This window comes from Oreochromis aureus, linkage group 15, assembly GCF_013358895.1.
Source record: "Oreochromis aureus strain Israel breed Guangdong linkage group 15, ZZ_aureus, whole genome shotgun sequence".
NCBI lineage: Eukaryota > Metazoa > Chordata > Actinopteri > Cichliformes > Cichlidae > Oreochromis > Oreochromis aureus.
This window is the reverse complement of record NC_052956.1, coordinates 6930857-6944986: the sequence shown is the minus strand read 5'-3', so window position 1 is coordinate 6944986 and position 14130 is coordinate 6930857. Positions and strand designations below refer to the sequence as shown.

Sequence of the window (14130 nt, the reverse complement as noted above, 5' to 3'; positions counted from 1 at the left end):
TTTATATTTTATCATTACAGAACAACCTGTGCAATGAACTGCCATAACCTTTTCTGTAATTTAACACATTTATCATTGAGTTTCACTTAAGATTAAAGTGGCCCTCTTATGCGGCCCACAGTGAAAAACAAGTGTGGCATCCCGGCCCTCGTAGGTTCTTCAACCTGTCCTTGTAACGACTGCAGCTCTGCAGCTGGATCTTATAATGCACAGTTAAAATAATTAAATGAAAAAAAATCCATCAAATAACACTTACATTTCTTTGACATTTCAGCATTAAATTAATATAAAATTACAGCCTTCTTTTATAACTATTGTTTGCAAATCTAAAGAAAATGTTCAGTTTAATAAGTTTTGCTTGTAAAAAATCTGAACTATGATCACATTTAGGAAATATATTATTAAAACATTAAAAATCATGAGCGTTTATTGTCTGAACAATTTTCCATTTTGTCCCATCACGACAGAGAATTGGACCGTAATTTAATTTTTTTCCTGCCACATTTCAGCTTTTCATCAGTTTTCATAAATGTGAAAAGCCATTAGTCTGTGTTTTTCTACTGAACAATCCAAATCATTGAAGCATATAATCATCATTCTGGTAATGTAAAAATATTAACAGTCCTTCTAACCAAGGTTTGTGTTTTTATTTATAAAAATGTGTTTTTGTAATACAAAAAAATACAGAAAATGTCTGTATTTTCTTACTGTATTCCCCCCCCCAGAGTCTAAGAGGTCTTTGGGCAATTCATTTCTGGGAAATTTTATTGAAGGAGAACAAAAACCTTCAGATTGCTGTGTATCTGCTGTGGCGATGTCCTTGAGCAAGATACTGAATCTTTGTCAGCTTCGTTTACGAGGAGAAACTGAATACATCACTTTGTACCGCTGTGCAAATCATTATAACAACTCAGAGAAGAAAGAATCGAGCAATAGCAGTTGTTGTAGACCACTTACTCTTCGTTGCATCACACTCACAGTTCTCCTCTTCATAAAAACCCAGCTCTGGTTTCATTTCATCAGGAAAAGTGAAGAATAAAAGCAGTTTGAATGGACACATTTTTAATGCAGTAGAACCTTCAAATAAATCTAAGTAGGGTACCTGTAAAATGGGTTGTTAGCTTTGTTACAACTTCTCATTAATGCCACAGGGCTGGGGCCACACACTAATTAGTTTTCTTGTTCTGGTTGTGCCCAATTGGTTTTAATGGAGAATGCCAACAATGTTCAGAGAGGAAAAAAAATCTTTACAAGTGCACGCTTATTACATAAGGCCTCAAACCCAATCAGGAGTGTGCTGTTTTACACAAAACAGGTCAAAAAGTAACTAGTGTGCAGGGTATAAAATAGTTCAACTACTTGCATTCTTCAGCATTTCTTCAGCGTTACAATTAACTGCCCTTGCTCACTCCAGGAACATTTTTCCATATAAGTGGGTAGATGTGTCATTTCTTCCTTTAACATTGATTTGGTGTTGAAATGACTGTTGTAGTTTTTTGGAACAGGAACAACAGCTTCCCAGCTTTGACTGCATGTGGGAGTTAAACAGGCGTAGTTGTTGATGACAGGGTGGACTGAATATTTCAGAAACTGCTGATCAGCTGCAGTTTTCCTAAATAAGCATCGCTAGGGTTTACAGATAACGGTCGGAAAAAGATAAACTATCAAGTAAGCAAAAGTTCTCTGGGTGAAAATGTCTTCTTGATGCCAAAGGTCTTAGGAAAATGGAAGGGGAGGTTGACATCATGAATGCGCAGCTGATAAATCTGCAGCAACTGTGTGACGCTTGCATGTTAATATGGAGCAAAACTTTCTAGCACCTTGTTGAAGCTGTGCTACAGCAAACTAAGGCAGTGCAAAAGGCTAAATTGGGTCCAACCGAGTACCAGCAAAGTGTGAGCGTATACTTGAAAGGAAACCCTGAAGTCCACAGAAATAGCCCAGTCTGTAAATACTCCATCATTTACATGCATAATATAGCTGCAATTAATAATCTGAGCTCCTGCTAATGTCTAAAAGAAATCAAAGAATAGAGGACACAGTACAGACGTTCCTTCTCCACACTCTACTTTAATCCCAGCTGTCTAGTTTATGTACAGTCAGTCACCTGTGGGACACCCATCATATAAAGAGAAGGCGCTAACGTACATACATGGTACATTCTAGTCAGTGGTGAACTTCAACAAATCAACCCAGAGCCACAGAGAAAAGACTGGACGTCTCACTTTCATTAAGTGCACATTTACGTAAAGATGTACTGTGAAAATAGTTGCTAAATATATGACGATCATGTCTTATTGCATTCTCTAAACGCTCGTCTAACACAAGATTATCTGTTCCAACAAACCAATTTCCCTCCAGAATTTATGCTGTATTAAATTAAAGCACAGATTTCCACCTAAATCAATTATCTAAGAGAACTCAGCTATCTGGTATCTCATACCACACAGAGTATCTTGTAGCTTTTTTATTGCAGTGTCAAGAGTTTTACACTGGCTTGATTGGATGTTTATTTACACTGATCAACACAATAATGGCTTGGCTCAGTTCTTCTCCTACAAATTCTTTTTTTCTTTTATCACACAAAAGCTCTATTGACTGTTCCAAAGTCTAAATGGGCTCAAACAGCTCTCAAGATAAATAACAAACAGTGAAGCTGTTGTCTTCCTTATTACTTTAAAAATGTATTATTACTGTTGTTATTGCTGTTTTTTTCACCTTTATCGAGCTCTTCCTTCAGCTTAAATTGGCGCCGCGCTTTAGAGCAGAGCGTGCGTTTTTTTTATTGTCTTTTTGTTAGGTTCTGGGTTCAAGTCTGCATAGTTCACCATGACATAGAAAACAATGCACTGCAGTACACAGTCCCACATGTGGTCTCACACACACACAGACGCGCACACACACATACTTGGGTCACATTATATTTCTGAAATCCTTTCTCGCTTGTTAAATGTACCAAATTAGGACTTTCTAGATTACTGATTACACAGCGTGGTCAAAGACAAATTTATTAACAAATAAAATCCACTTTCAGTTCAAATAAAGTCATTTCATAATGCTGCGACTGACCATCTCTTTCAATTAAGCTTCACAATAATGGAACATTTTCACAGTTTCCCGATTTGAACTGTGCAAAACAAACCAATCTGTCAGAAAGCCACATGTGCACGTGTTTGGTCGACAGTTCAAATATAAATGAATATTAGTTAATTTAATTATGTGTTGAAGTGAAAGTGAATTTTGAGGTCTAACAGACCAGTTAATTAAACAATTACAGCCTATAGTGCAACTAATACTCTCTCACGCCTTGTCCTCTCTTTCGCTCTCTGATTTCAAATATACTATACAGTTAGAAGAAGTAAAACATAGTAGTCCCACTTATACACAACATCATACAGTATTAGTCAACTAGAAAAAACAGTAAACACAGCCACATGTGAATAAAAAACGTCTAGAAGGTCAAAGTTACATTTCATAGTTTTACATCGTAGTAGCTATTTTTCTCCCTTTACTCAGCAGACATTTCAGACTGTGTTATTTATAGAAAAAAACCCACAAAGTTCACATTTAGGACTCTTGGAGGAGCTTTTGAGGAGCATTCAACAACCAAACAGTTCCCATTTTTAAGTAGCTAGTTAGTCACACGCAGCATGAGATTAAATATGCAACAGTTTGGGAAACACCTCATGCAAACACACAAAATGCTGTTTCTGTCCTCCGGAGCGACCGTCGGCGGAGCCCCACAGGGCAGCGATTCGGAACCTCTGGAGTTTCATTACAAAACAGATATACTGCTGAAGATACTGGCCGAGGGGGTGCGGAAGGTGGATTTTGAGACGAATTTTGTTGAGGAAAACAGTCTGACCTTGTCCATCCTTATTTTGTGAGAAGCCAGTGTTTTTCCCACCAGAAAAAAAGACAGTTTCTCAGTAAAAGAAGAAGGCCTCAAAACATTTGGTCCAGTGATTACAATACAAATGCAACATCAGTCACATTTCCAGAAGGAATCAGTTGAATAAAAATAAAACATGAGACAAAAAAACTTGCTGGCTATCTGGAATGCCAATATAATTTTAATTTGTGATATCTTTTATCAGTTTTCTTTCATGGAAACCCTGCAAAGTAAACTTGAGACCTACTATTATTGGTCCCAGTCTGCGGCTCTCTGAAACCAAGGTCTACAGAGGTCTATGTGATGGTACAGTTGGCACTTTCAGCATTAAAAGTGGAGTAATGAAGTGAAAGAGGAGAACTGCTAAATGTCTTTCTCTGGTTTTATTGTCCTCATTAGGCTGCTGGCGAGGGTGTGCAAGGATACGGCAAACCTTGCTTTTCCCATTTGTTTCTTTCAATCTTTTATCATTCACCACAAAGGCGAAACATCAAATAATGTGTCAAAGAATATCATTTAAAGGCTTCCCTGTTCTCCAGTGATGGTCACCACCATCTTTCGGGAAGGTTTCCTTCTCTAACATCCAGCTCCCTGAACTGACAGAAAAATGCCAAATCACGACACGACAGGCTGCTCTGACTGTGATTGTCATTTCTATAAAGTGTTGCCTGTAGAAGATTTTGGCTGCTTTTGAATTCTTATTAAAAAGAGCTGGATATTGCAAAAAAGGGTGATTTGCCATTCTTTCTTTAAAAAAAAAAGAGTCTAATTAAGAAAAAGAGAATCGCTTGTTCGTGACAGATATGGGGTAGTCTACACAAGGACTGAGACGGATGGGAACCTGTCGCTCTCCTGTGACAATTTCTGTCTTTGTTACCCTCTCTGTATGTGTCTTGGGTGGAAGACGAAATATTTATACAGCAAGAGACACAGCTGTTTTTTTTTTTTCCTTGTATGGCTGAAAACACCCCGACCTTTGGGATGCTGCAGCTAAGAAGTGTGGGTCATCTCTACCTGCTGCGTCAGTCAGTCAAGTGTTCAGTCTTTCAATTGTAAACATTAAGATTCACATTAGCAGTAAAAAAAAGTGAAGTGCTAAGATATAAGCTTGTGTGTGTGTGTGCATGCATGCGTTCACATGTACATTACTTAACGCCTGTCTGTGAATGCGTCTGCTTCCTGTACGCATGCACAGATGAGAGGACGGTGTGTAAAATCAACGCTGTTGGATAACATTCAACATTTTTTTGCCAGAGTAAAACGTGTACTCCTGCCGTCTTGGCCATCACCGTTAGAAAACCAGATCCTGAAATTCACCAAAAAACAAATAAACAAATAAAATAAAATAAAAAGGTGTTTAACATTCCTTAATCGGTAGTCATGTTCAGAGATTCTTCGCTGGACTTTTCCGAGTGTTAATCAGTCAGGCACAAAGAGCAAAAAGTTCCAGAGACGGTTAAACAGGCTCTGTCGTGTGCACAGGGATGGTTTTTGAACTCTTTGGTGAGGCGCAAGAGCTGTTAGATACCAACACACTTAACCAGCGCTCCTGAAACATGGGTTTTTTGTTTTTTTTGACAGCGGAAAATTGAACGAGTTCTCATTGGAAGCTTGTGGGAACACGTGACCGGCGAGTCGTGGCCTCTTTGCATCCCTTCGGTTTCCCTCGAAAAGCAGACGCCCAGCAGCACAAGGGAGAAGCAAGTCACTGGCTACTGACCAGGTCTGAGGAAGGAATCACAAATGTCCTGCAGTTACGTTACTGAGCCACATGAGGCCAATGTTTCATCAGGAACTCCACTGAAACCGGCAGACAGACAGAGAGACAGGCTAGTGGGAAGCCATCTGACCAAGTGTTTGGGGGAGATTTGTGAGCTGAATCGCAGAAAGTCATCTGTTCCCTGTCTACTTGCCTGTGTCTCTGTTGTTTATTAAAAGACAGTTGGGAGTAATAAAAACAGGATTTTAAGCAGGAATCGTTGGTAAGGCAGCACTCTTGGAGTAGCTTCTGGGTTTATTTTGACCTGTGGGGGAAAAAAGGAGAAGAAGAAGATGAAAACCCAAAACAGAGCCAATAATTTTATTTCTATTCTAACTGGTAAGTAGTTATTTTTAAGGTGCAATAAGGTGCAGGCATGACAACATAAAGTGCATGTGACACGGTCATGTGCTCTGAGAAATCTTCAGTAAAAATGAGAACACTGAAGGTTAAGAGGTTTATGCTGAAATGCTAAGCAGTACATTGTGTTCAGTACGCTCCCTGACTTAGTCATTTACTCATGATAATGTTGCTGGATGAGAACATCAGAAGCACTTGTCCCATGTGTTTTGGGAAAGATAACACTCGAGAGAGAGCCTGACACTCTCAAGGGTACGCTGGCTCTGTGATACCCCACACCCCCTTTTTGTTGCCAAAACAATCATCTGACATTACTGCAATCACATTACATCATCTTTAATGCAGTGATGTCTAACTGTAGGAGTAAGACTAGGATTTGGTAGCCGTGTAACCTACAGTACTGTGCAAAAGTCTTGAACCATCCATTCTTGTCTTTTTTTAGAGTGCTCTTGAGCAACGGCTCTCCACACTTTTCTGAAAAAAGTTTTTCTTTGGGCAGTGGCTGCTTTTTATCTACTTCGTATCAGCCCATTTCTTTTACCTGACCATTTTCAGAGAAGTGTTTTTCTTCTGTTAGGCCCTTTAACACTGACCCGTGAAACATTCAAGTACAAAAAAACCCTCCCCTCACTCAAGTGATAAACCAGTGGTGTATCTACACATAACTTAGCTAAGAGACCATTTTAAATTGCATCTTGGTAAATGGGCTAGTTCTTATATAGTGTTTTTCTACTCTCCTGGAGTACTCAAAGCGCTCTATACAACACGCCGCATTCACTCCATACACAATTATCTACACGGTGAGTGCTGTCTAACTATCATTCATACGCATTCACACTCCGATGGACACATCGGAGGTTAGTATCTTGTCCAAGGATATTTAGCATGCAAACTGGGGAAGCCAGGGATCGAACCACCAACCTTCCAATCAGCACCTGACCTGCTCTACCTCCTGAGCTATAGCTACCCCACAGTCTTGAGGGACTTTGTTACCAAAACACATTATTTGTTCCCATTTCTTTAGTTTCTAGTGTTTAGCTGAAAACTTGGCACATTTTAGCACATTGTGCAGTGTTTTCAATCCATCCACCCATCCATCCATCTTCTTCCACTTTTAGGGCGAGAGGTTACAGGTTACAACCTTTACAGGTCGCCAGTCTATTGCAGGGCTAACACAGAGAGACAGACAACCATTCACACTGACATGTGTACTCTGTCAATTTAGAATAACCAATTAATCTAATCCTCTGCATGTCTTTGGGCTATGAGAGGAAGCTGGCATACTAGGACAGACTTGTAAGGAACATGCAAGCTCCACACAGAACAGCCCTAGACAGCTGAAGAATTCAAACTCAGGACCTTCTCGCTGTGCAGTGATGGTATATGATGGTGAACCAACGCCTTCAAGAATTATTCTTGAAGACTAATTTTAAAAAAATACAACAAGGCTTGCCTGAGAGAAATCATGTTTAAAAATAAGGTTAAACCAAGCTTGCTAGAACTGTACAAACCCATGTTTGCACACATTTCACTAAACCACTCCAACTTTTCCCTATTTTTCTAGCAAAACATAAAGAAACGATGGATGGCTCAAGACTTGTAATTTCTCATTCTAAGGATAACAAATATTACAAAGTGTTTGATGTAGTGGCGTAAAGTATGCCGGCACTGGACTCTAGAGCATTAGAGATGTGTTCTCTGGAGTGTCGACGCTTCTCTGTCTGGCAATCCCATGATGAGTCTGGGTTTGGCAGTTGCCAGGACAACAGTGCTTGTCTGATTGCATTGTGCCAAGTGTAAAATTTGATGGAGCGGTGATAATGGTGTTTGTTGTTCATGAGTCAGGTTCGGCCCCTTAGGTCCTGTGAAAGAAACTCTTAATGCTTCAGCCTCCCAAGACTTTTGGACAATTTCATTCTCCCAACTTTGTGGGAGCAGTTTGGAGACAACCCCTTCCTGTTCGTGCAAAGCAAGGTCCATAAAGATATGGATGAGCTTGAGTTTGGTGTGGAAGAACTTGACTGGCCTGCACAGAGTCCTGACCTCAACCCAAATACTTTTGGCAATACAGTGCACTGTACTCACTGCAGCCACTGCTGGTCTTATGCTACCTACCAGCAACCACATAAAATTTGAATCCCCTCTTTCTAACACAACATGTTTTAAATATTACAAGTGAACGCTGCCAAAATAAAGCACTTTGAAATCATATGATTCTTGGTGATACAGCCTTCAAAACTATGCCACAATGCAATCGAGGTCAACTGCGTTAGAAATGGGAATCAAGAACCGGTTCTTGTAAAGAACTGGTTCCCAATTGTTAAGCTGCTTGCCTCGATTCAGCTTATTGGTTCCACTTGTGCTCGTGCTACAATCAGCTGATTTCAGTTCGTGTGCTTGAGGAGGAAATTAGTCACAAAGTCTGCAGCGTGATATGGACACTACTTTTATTTCTATTACACAAACGGATGAGAGCATGATGGCAAAGTGCAAACTGCATCAAGAACAGAAAGAAGACTCATTACACTGCTAAGGCAACTTTGCCTCTTTGCAAGCACCTGTGCAGAGACCATATTAACATTAAGCTAGCCAAGAACCCAGAATGATGTTAAAGCTAACAAGTGAATACTAACCCCAGCTCAGCTGCCAGACCCTGAACTTCAACATGATGAGCAGTCAGACCTATGAAAATGTCTTTGTGCTGGTTTTCATTTTTGCTTTGTGCTGTCAGTTTCTGTTCATGCCCAAATACTAATAGAAAGATCGTATGTGTGTTCTCATTAGGATAGGGGTTTGTGTTGATGTATGGGGCTGTAGCCTAAAGAGACTTTGATACAATGTGTTTCAGGTCATTTTACAGAGTGAAATAAAAGCAATGTAGAAGTTATTAAGTATCGTACTGCAATACCTCCAGCATGCACAAACATTTGACCACATAGCACTTCAATCAATTTGCACGAATGTAATGTCTTTGATATGCTGCTTAGCAATGGCACAGCCAATGAGAACCCACTGAAAATTGATAAGAGAATCTATAAGGAATCAAATAGATAAGTGTTATTGATAACGGAATCGGAATTGCTAAATTCTTATCAATTTCCCCCCCTAATTAGCGTGAGACAAAAAAAGTTGAGGAATAAATAAAACCTATAATAAATTCACTCCAAGAGTTTCAGCTCTGTATATTTTTTTCTATCATAAAACAAACAAAGTCATTTTTTTTCTTTGTAAAAAGAAAGACATTTCTACAGAAGGCTGGAGGGGTGACTGTTGTGCGTGTGTGTGTAGGTGTGTGTGTGTGTTTTTCCTTTAGGATGGTACAGCTGATGCTTTTTTATTGGTCCCTCTGGCCAGAGCCAATAAACACCAAACTGAAGGGACAACAGCTGGAGAACAATGATAGCATATTGATGATGTTTGTGTCAGTATGTGTGCATATACTGTAAAGTACGTTTGTGTGTCCATATGTGTACGAGCACAACTAGTGTCTGGATGTTTGTGCGTATGCGTCTGTGTGTACTCATGCTTCAGCTCTTGTGTGTATGTTTATGTGTGTTTGTGTTTCCAGCAATTATCTTGGGTGGGGAGGTGTGTGTGTGTGTGTGTGTGTGTGTGTGTGTGTGTGTGTGTGTGTGTGTGTGTGTGTGTGTGTGTGTGGAGGGGGGTGTTGATGATTTATGACCTGTGTTATGGGTTCCACAGGGGAGATATAAAACTACAGAATGGTCCTTTATTGCCTTTCTTCTTTGTTTAGTCCTATGTTTCATCCATCACTCTGTGTTTCTCTGTTTAGCCACTCCTCTCTCTTTTTCTTTCTCTTCATCTACTAGCCTCTCACCCATCTTGACCCCTCTATCTCTCCCCCCCTCTCTCGCTGCCCATCTGTATCTCTCTCTCTCTAATTTGCTCCGGCTCTTTTCTAATAAAAACTGTTATTGATAACCTGCCCGCTGCACATCAGTGGAATCACCATTACTTTTCCTTGCTGTTTGTTACACTGGTGGACCTCTTTCTTGCATTCGCTCGGCGCCTTCCCCACAACAAACCGAGACAGTGAGATTGATGCACGGTTGTCTGAGCCTGGACTCGTCTCGTGATCTCCTATTGGCTTTGCCGCCTAAGAACAGCCGAGGATTTTGATGAAACTGCAATCCACAGTTTGAGTCTAGGGAAATTACCATATAAACTAGGATCTATCCTGCAAATACGCAAAAGAAAAACCTTGCAACAACAACAAAGGCCACTTCATGAGACAAAAATAATACTCTGGTAGGTGCTCGTTCCAGTCAGAGTGGAAAAGATGGTTAAGAGCTAATTATCAAAAACAGCTTCCACAAAAATAATCAAGGGTGTAGTGGTTTTCATTACATGGCTCACCTTTATTTGTGAGGGGAGTGATAAAAGCACCACAACGGTGATAACTGATGAGACCTTGAGCTGGTGAATGATAAGCCCTTATGCTGATAGAGCAAGAACGGGCCTATATCCACCTCTGCAGAATGCATGATATCAAACCCAGATGAAAATGAGTCCCTAAACAAACTGTTGGGGTTGAATTTTAGAGGGTGAGAGCTTATCGGGGTTTAAAAATGTGAGGAATGACCATGGCACTGATGTTGTTGGTACAACATATGATAAAACTATCCTCAAAGCATTTTAGCCAGGTATCTGCAAAAGAGACAGAGTGTCCTCATACTTACATGTACATGGGTTGTAGTTGAAGATGGGAGGTCTTCTGAGGCCCCTGGTAGCCATACGAGTCGAATCCTCCTATAAAATCAACTGCACAATGAAACAACAGCAATTAGAGAAAGCGTATGTCATCGTGGTTATCAAGTGGGAACATCCCACAACAGATGATTCATGCCTTTAAACCTACTCCACCTACAGAGGTCTGAGCAGTACATTTTGAACCAGAACCACCATCTCTGTTGCTTCTATTCCTGCTAATCAGGATTGTGGGCATGAAACTGCTTCAAGTGAAAATTCTGCAATGCAAATTTCCTATCTATTTTTAGGTGCAAGACTAAGACTTATGCAGCGATATATATTTATGCCTTGAGAATACGCTTAACTCCTAAATTATCTAGGATAGCTCCACAGATTCCTGAGCTGAGGAGCTGCCAGCAGGTGGTTGCTTTCCTCACACAGAGGCAGAAAGCCTGGACTTTTGAAGAGAGGGAGCCATGATATTTCTTTTACTTTGATGTTGCAGAGCTCATAAAAGGATACTTCCCTGCCTTGATCAGCAGCATACATTCCTATTTATTCTGTGAGATTTCATAACTTCAAGTACAATGCAGAGTTTTGGCTGTCACTGCATAGACCAAACGTAGCTGTGAATTTACCTCAAACCTGCAGAAAACAAGTCTAAATAACATCTTACAGCAAGTACCACATATAGTCAGGCGTTTTTATTCCCAAAACAAGCCATCATTATGGCAGATAGCTTTTATATGTCTGTTACTAAGATGATAACATACATACATTGCATGTACGTATTGCATCGTGCATTAGATGAGAAGATTGATGTGACTCTTTATGCAACCCAATAAGCTTAGCTCGGCAATTATCAGATAGATCATCAACATGTTATCTCGTTTAGCTAATCCATATTAAAAAATGTAAAAAGGGCAGTTTGTGTTTTTTTAGCAACTTAGATTCTTTGATTATGTACAGTTAGCCATCCTTTAATCACTAAAAATATATATTATATATTTTTTTAAATCAAATAAAAAAGAGATAATGTGTTACTAAAATTGAACTCACTAAACTGTAGATGATTTTGTTTGAGAAAAATTTCTCCTGTTTTAAAGATATTGCTATGCTAACTCACAGCTAGTTTTAGCCTCAATAGGTAATCACTAGTTTAGTTCTGAAATAATAAATATAATTTCTGTATCAAGTCGCACCTGTATTGTATGGAAGCCTGTAACTCAAAATTTCAAGGTAATCTATCAGTAACTTGAAATTGTGACTTTTTTTTCAGTGGTGGAAACAAAGTATTGGATGGGGCTCAGTGGTTTTAATATTTCCTAGTTCTGTAGCTAGCCAATAATTTTTGGTCAGCTAAACTAACTTCAGTAACCCTCCAAAACTTTGTTGGTATTTAGTTTTACATCTTTATTTTCCTTGTGACCCGCTGGACGTGAGGAGAAAGACAAGAGAGCAGAGAGGAACAAGACAAAAGGCAAACAACGTTTAGACGTTAACTAGCAAGCTAACTTGGTGCTATCGTCTTGGCTCCATGCCTCGAGGTTTATTGCAATATCAGCTGCAAAAGACACTGATCATTATTGGACTTGAAAGAATTTGGACTGTTACTTTAAAGGTCAATGGCACCTCAGTTTGCTTTTTGGAACTGGAGGAACATTTCAATCCAGAAATGGCTAACGATGCTGGACTTAACAACCAGACTGTAATCGCCTATATTTTTTTTTTAAAAAGTTGAAATATGCCTGTGCACACAACTAAATCTTCAAGTTACATTCAAATAACCATTTAATATAGATCTTGCAACACTGAGACATAACTTTCACTTTAAAGACGACCATACTCTATCAGTGTGAAACTCTAACAATGTGATTACTATTAAAAGCTATTTAGTATTATAGGAATTTGGCATGACATACTTTTCTTGATTGTTTATTTCACTTAAAATCTTAATCTTGCAAAATTAATTGTAAGACAAGTTGTCCTTGATTTTTTCACATTGCTTGCATGTGAAATTTGAATGTCAGCCTAACACGCAATAGAAAAGCAGATGGAACACTTTCTGGTGGTCATTCAGCTGATTGTGACTGTTCAGAAAAACAATGCAGAGCCTCTGTTGGTGCATGAAGCTTTCCTTCTTTGTGTGGATCCTTTTGTGGAGGAATGGCCTGGTGTAAACCGTAAGGGTTTCCTGCTGATTCATGCTGCAGTCAAATAGCCTCAGCAGAGTTTCTGCCATGCTCGACCCTTTGAACACAAGAGAAAATGGAGCCGCTGAGCTTGTCAGCATGCTGCCTGTCAAGCTGTAGCTTCCCAATTTAAAAATTCAGATTTGTTATTCATAAGGCTCAAGAGTGTCCAGTAAGAGTGTAAGCACATCAGCAACTCTCTCAAGAATTGTAAAAAAAATGTTGCAAAACTTTACATTTCTTTACATTTATTACTGGTCAAACATTTCTATGATGACTGTTAAAATAAGAAGTTACTATTGCTATGTTAAAGTGTTCATTCATAACTGCGTCGTTTGTGTGTACGAATGCGTTTGATAAAAATCTGTCTGACACATTTGAGTAGCTCTGAGACAGATAACACTTACTATCTTGATTAATACACATGCACACGCACACACACACACACACACACCTACATTCACACACATATGCTCAGGCATGCACAGAATAATTATCAAGGTAATGAGCTTTCTCAGCAACTCAAATCTTTATTGGTCCTTAGTGAGTATTCACTTCTTCACCCAAGGCGCATTTCCACCAAGCTCCCTGATTGTTTATTCACCCAGGATGCATCATTGTGTACCACTTTCCACAGCCAAACTTTGGGACTCACTGCTTAGCATCACTATCATTGTTTTTTATATATTAAATCTGATGGATTTATCCATGCTTTATCTTGAGTTCAAACCCAGCTTTTCCAGTTAAAAGTCATATAATTATTGTTTCACCACGATGTACCCCCAAGGACTTGTGTGTCTTTTTTTTTAGTCAATCAGAGCTTGAATTACAATATCCTGAAAGGTTTTTATGGTTGTCAAAACATGTTGCCTATCCCTACTTTAACAGAGGCCTGAGACTTTAATTTGAATCCTGATTCTTTCTGATAGCATTTTTCCCCTTGAGAAGTATTAAAATCTTCCATGCAGTTTATTATCTCTCATCTGTGTGCAGTTTGAAGGTTTTCCTAATGTCTGCAGGAATTTCCTCTGTGCCCTGGTTTCCTCCCACAGTCCAAAGACATGCAATTTCGATAGACTGAAAGCTCTAAATTGCCTGTTGGTGTGAATGTGAGTGCGAATGCGTTTGTCAACATGCATTAACAATTTCATAGACTAGCAACCTGGCCAGAGTCTACCTTGTGCCTCCTTCCCAGTGTACACTATAATAGGCTCCAG

At 39.4% G+C, this 14130-nt stretch overlaps 1 protein-coding gene across 1 annotated transcript in view; it reads right to left on the bottom strand.

Annotated features, from left to right (window-relative positions):
- Positions 1-2056: 2056 nt before the first annotated feature.
- nkain2 (sodium/potassium transporting ATPase interacting 2) overlaps positions 2057-14130 on the bottom strand; it is a 107910-nt gene continuing 95836 nt past the window's right edge. Inside the window, exons 6-7 of the mRNA XM_031726257.2 lie at positions 10712-10793; positions 2057-5916 (exon numbers count right to left, since the gene is read on the bottom strand). Coding sequence (XP_031582117.1) covers positions 5907-5916; positions 10712-10793 — 92 coding nt within the window. The 3' untranslated portion in view covers positions 2057-5906. The remainder of the gene's footprint in view (positions 5917-10711; positions 10794-14130) is intronic.